The 5,905-nt window shown below is 40.6% G+C and overlaps 1 protein-coding gene across 1 annotated transcript in view; it reads right to left on the reverse strand.

Annotated features, from left to right (window-relative positions):
- Window positions 1-770: 770 nt before the first annotated feature.
- The window catches only part of T265_13067 (hypothetical protein), a gene marked incomplete at both ends in the record, with an annotated part of 20,874 nt that continues 15,739 nt past the window's right edge, over window positions 771-5,905 (reverse strand). The window contains 1 exon segment of the mRNA XM_009167019.1: window positions 771-866. Within this exon segment, the coding sequence (XP_009165283.1) occupies window positions 771-866 (96 nt within the window).

Below are 5,905 nucleotides of genomic sequence, written 5' to 3' on the forward strand. Positions count from 1 at the left end.
TCCCACCGACGGACAAAGTGCTCACATCAAAGGAATTTATTACCGAAAAGGCGGAGCGCAGATTTTGCGGACCATGGAAAGGCACTGATTTAATTCCAGTTGACTTTTGTAAAATGATGGCTCTCTTCACTGTTACCAGGCTGACTGTGGATGATAAATGTGGTCTCAATAAGCCAGAGTTCATTATATTGCTCCTGGTATGAAGCGGGGTCAAAATATTCGTGCATAAGCTTCAATCTTTCTTTAAGTTGTCAAAATTTGAGGTATATACACTAGTATTTGCTCGTGCGATCTATACAAGGCGATCCTCCATGAGAGTCCGTCCCTTAGCCAAGACCTGTTGGGTCGGTCTTCATGAGTGGTTAATTCACAGAGGACTACTAAATATAGGGTATTTTGCTTCCCTCAACACATGTGAGACACGTTAAAGTTAGTTTACTCTGGCTAAGCGAGTACGGGAGACTGAAGTTTCCACACTGTCCTCTCGGTTTGACGGCGTTCCGTCCCCTGGTGCTAGACTTGGTGAAAGAATGCATTTAGTCACAGCTAAAGTGGTGGTAAGCAGCTAGTGCGACTCATCTCAGTTAACAACATGCTCTTTTATATTCGTACTGCAGTACTCATAAGGTTCCTGGAAACCTGTCGACAGTCCACGGCCGGGCTCTTCAGGTAGGCGCAGTCCCCGAGTTCCCGTCAACCTTATGTTCTACTTGAAACCAAGTTGCACGAAATTAGCACGGTCGTGGGCTGTTGAGGAATTTCCAGCAACCTTATGAGTAGTGCATTACAAATCCACATGTATCGCGATATCTCAAATATCGTGACAACTGAAACATGAGGCGGCCTAGTGTAGCACAGTCACTTGCCTGGAAACATCACAAACGAGAAATCCAGCTGGGTTCCAGGTGAGTCTCCCGACAAACCAAATTAGTTTGAAAATGAGTGTATTCCGCTAAGAGGTTCCTTTGTTTGTTTTATTAGGATGACAGCGTTGAAAAAACACAAAACATCCGTTTTTACCGTATAAAATTTCTTAGGGTAGTGATCATATCCTCTCAATACTTGTGTAGAAATTTTCTTCGCCAGTGTTTCGTGAGCGTCAATTCCAGATCGACGGTGCAGTATTCGAAAGCACAGAGGCAAACTAGGCCTGTCCTGCAGCGACTGGAATGGTTGTAGCCCTCGTTTCGAATTTCGTTTATTCAGATTTCCATACCCATTTTGTCGGTTCGACTGACTGCAATGCTGCCGCCAACGCCATCATGAGACGATTTGATCAGTAGTTGAAAGCTCCCCTGCACATCATGAAACAACAGGAACTTCACCAAGTTATTATCGCAGATGAAACTGGATTAACGTGTGAATTATACAATCCCGACTTTTGCATACTATCTGTATTCTTACTTTTGCATTTTTAATAAAAGTGCATTTCTATGAACTGCTATATGGGATTTATAGTATACGTTAATAGCGTAAAACAGATAATTGGGAATCAATGTTTCTTTAGTCGGACTGAAGAGTCCTGGTACAATGGGGCTTAGTACTACCGAGAAACTGCGGTGAGAAATAAATACTAAATGAAAAGCTGTTCACACCATCAGACCCGGAGAAAATGAATGGCGTTCGTATTAATGCATCTTGGAAAAAGGCTTTAATCTGAAAAGGTTACTACGCTTTTTAGAATGCTCCCAAAATTGTGCCGAATCCACTTCTGCTGAGTGTTTACTTGCAACCGATGGACGATGGCTACGCGGAAAGCATTATGTTGCACAGCACGAGGCGGCCAAACAATTGCGTAAGACCACGTAATCACTCAGCTGAAAATTGGCTCAGATACTTGTGAATCTTTTGTTTTTACACGTTAGCTAAGCATCGTTCTCACATTGACATTTATTGTCATGTATTCGGGAGAATGGTTAATGCTCACCAAGTGTCCACATGTCCATATATGTTGATCTATTTGTCGGTTTGCGAGTATTCCGCAAACTATATCGGACGTACAGCACGCACCAGTTCCCGGGGGTTACTCAGCAAGAGCGTTTTGATAATCAGCACCAAGTAATTAGTGCAATCGATTTCCAGCTGATCGCTGGATTATTCTGTCTGAATCCTAGAGTGGGCTCTAGCGAGTATCACCAATTCTCTCTAAGGCCACCCAAAGATGCATTCATAGTGTATTGTAATTTATTTTTGAAGGCATGGTCACGTTACTCAGCAAGAGCGTTTTGATAATCAGCACCAAGTAATTAGTGCAATCGATTTCCAGCTGATCGCTGGATTATTCTGTCTGAATCCTAGAGTGGGCTCTAGCGAGTATCACCAATTCTCTCTAAGGCCACCCAAAGATGCATTCATAGTGTATTGTAATTTATTTTTGAAGAGCATGGTCACAAACATAGAAAGTGAATGCAAGTGACGAATGCGAAAGGGTAACAGGAGAATATGAGATCAAAGAGAGAAACGTCTCATTCAAAATCATGCCAGGCAAAGTACTCCTAGTTGAACTGCCTAAACAGGCCTCCTTTCACCAGAGATATTCTGTAAAGACACTAGTGTTACCAAAGCTCACCATCCTTGAGTAAACGTCTATCCAAAATGTAACCATAAAGAGCCTCTATTTTGTAGAAAGACTACTGACTGACTTTAATGGCAAATTCAATGCAGGTTTCCTTTAAACCCTCGTATTGTTTGTATTTGAAATGACCTGATGGAACTACGTCAAAATCACTTGGATGAAATGTATGTATTCTAAGAAAAGCTTGTGATTTAGGATGACTGCAAGGACAACATGATGAAATGTGACAAAAATGAGATGCTTCGGCACCTGTGTGGAATTTAATGGCTTAGGATAAACATTAGAACAAACACCAGTAGTGATCGGGCTAAGGTTTTTACAGAAATCTTCACTTGCTTGGTAATTGTTCTAGCAGATTGCGTGAAAACCAAAAAAGTTCGCCTTACCATCTAAATGCTTGATTTAAGGGGCCTTCAACTTTCAACGGTCGCATAAGATGGAACATGAAACTTGTCCCTAGGTTTTCGTCAGGAGTATTCTGCCTAACTAAACTTGCGTTACATTCGCTAATCACCATCGCCGGGCTTGTGCATCAGGCGATAACCTGCACAAGTAGAATACTGGAAATTTCCTGTCTGATGCGTATGAAATCTTTTCTTCTTGGCATTGCCTTCGAAATCCGTGCTCCTATGAGCCAACTAGAAACTTCACTGTTGACTAAGCACACAGTCACATGAAAAATTTAGCCAACTTAAGCAGCATGTGTGATTACTGATTGGATATTACCGTTTGATTTGTTTCTATCAGCTCCTAATCTTTATAAGTTTGACCAATCATTCTCAGTATATACCAACCATATATCTCACGATTTTGCCATTGGTCTGATACCAAAAAAAAAGAAAACAAGAAGTTTGCTACACACAATAGATTTCAGCAGAAACTAAAGTTTATGTTTACAGGGATAGGTCACTAAATAAAAAATTAGTGGATTTTAAGCAGCAAAGAGTTTCAGATCACCCCGGTCTACCGTTTCTTATGGAAAACTTCTACAAACAGAATTTGGGTTAGTCAACCTCATAACCTTCATAAAAAAGATTGCAGCGCTTGAACTACGTGTGACGGTGAAACAGTGGCAGAAAATACTTTATTATCTTCATACAGTAGCATTTAGGTCACATCAATAGTTTGGAAAGCTTGCAAATTCTTATGACCCACTCTGTGTTGATCAACCTGAAATCATAAAAGTTCACTCAGTTCATATTTCGGTGATGAAAACGAAGTTGCACTGGGTAGTTTATTGGTGTCAATTTTAAATATCAAATTTCAAGATCACTTGTCTATCAAGAAGCTGGAATCCACTGCCTCATTCCCTGGCTGCCGAGTAGGAACTTTCATGGTTACTTGTAAGATATTCAGAGTAAGATGTACTCAGAATTAAAAGCCCATCTAATACCATCTGGAATCCAGTGCCAGGAAAATTACAAACTCTTATCGATGTAAAATGATTCAGGGTCGTTGCATTGGTAGTTTACATTGTGTTAAAGCTGGCCTGTAGCATGCATAACGTACCATTTTTTATACAGTGCTTAAAAATGGTTCCAGAATGCTCCGAATTTGCGTTCGACAAAAAGACGTGCAAATGAGTATTCAGTCATATCGGAAATTTGAAAGCAAATGTACGCAAGCAATTAAGATGATCACAAGACGTGTGAATGTTGCACCGTGACATGCAGCTATTTGCTTTTCCATGTTCTGCTTACCTTTTTTCCAAACGGAGACGAAGTTCACAGCACCATGGACAAAACCAGAATGACTGCTTTTTCCAAGTGGACATGTTCTGAGCATGCTTTCAGACTAGTCAGCTTCGAATCCTCATATCGCAGCTACCGGACTTCATTTCACATTGTTGCCGATCTGCTGTTTCATCAACAGAAGAAGTAAAATGTATTTTCCGTCTCGATCTTTAATGACTTTACTAACGACAACCGAATCCCCCTTACACTATAGGATATTTCTAATGAGACGTCACGTTTTACATAACTCGTTGGGTTAGAAAACGTTGATCAATGACCGAAAAACTGTGTTGCCTTTAACCGTTCTAATGCGTGTTCTCCTTAGCTGAAAGATGGCCTATACCAGAGAGGGAATCATATTTACAATAAACAATCACAGGTTTCCGAACTATGAGTTATGTTTACAACAATCGATTTCGTGAGAAATCAATGGTAGAAAGACACAAGGGTAGGAACTAGAAAATCTGGTGAGTAAAGTACGCTGCATACGATGAAAGCCGTTCAGAGTATCTCATTTGACAACAGAGAATGAGTGAGCCCACTCGCTTGCGTAGATGACCATTGTCCACCGGCAGTCTAAAGGAAGTAACAGCCACGTAATGTCTGAATGCATGCCTGTTGACATAATTTGGTCAGCTTCGGATCAATTTGATTTCCTCTTTTTATGCACCGGTGATGCTCACCACTAGTTACGGCTTACAATCAATCAATCGTTTATTGAGGGGAGGACTACCGCATTTGGCAACCGATTTGCACACTGACCTGTGTCTTAAAATTTCCAGTATCTCACAATCTATGTTTAGTTGTTATTGCACACTGTATCTTAGACAGAATAGAATATTTTGTGCATACAGAACAACTCTATTGCTTCAAGAATGATAATTTTCTGACTAAAAGTTTTACTTTGGCCATTTGCTTCCTGTATCTGCACATCACAGTGATTTTCGGAAGGCTAGTGGCTTCTTACTAGCGTCCTGAGAACAGTCTGAGCGATTAATTGTCATATAAAAGATTAATTACTATGTTGATAATCTAGAAACCAGCCTAAAGTGCCTGAGAAACAAACTTAGTGGAACGCCACAAACAAATCGCCCTAACTACTGACCATACGTAAGACCACAACCTGAGATGAAATCAATCAGCTCACAGCGATGACAAAAAATTTAGGCTGACGGGGCGTTTGGGTGTGGCCCAACATGAAGCTGATTCATTCAAGCAGTGTCGGTAATTGATGGGGAATATCACATTGTGAAATTCCTTCCGAGTGTGGTCCATGAAATATTTATAAATCACATGTAAGGATGTGTTCACGTAATTTTCAGAAACTGCCGAGGTTTTGCCCTAAATGATTTGTAATAAACAAGTAATATTTTGTTCAAGTTGGAAACAAACCGTCACTTAGCAACAACTGACAGGCTTTTTCGCGATGGATCTGCTGCGCAGTTTTCCACTAATCCAGTGAAACGACTGATTGCTATATGTTCCCTCGGAATGGGTCAGTAAACCATGGGGTAGTAATAAATATTCGAAGTTTTGAGTGAGTTGGCGTAATGGACAGACCAGCCGCGGAAAGGCTATGCATTTTCATATATATATA

Source organism: Opisthorchis viverrini, assembly GCF_000715545.1.
Source record: "Opisthorchis viverrini unplaced genomic scaffold opera_v5_34, whole genome shotgun sequence".
In the NCBI taxonomy this organism is placed as follows: Eukaryota; Metazoa; Platyhelminthes; class Trematoda; order Opisthorchiida; family Opisthorchiidae; genus Opisthorchis; species Opisthorchis viverrini.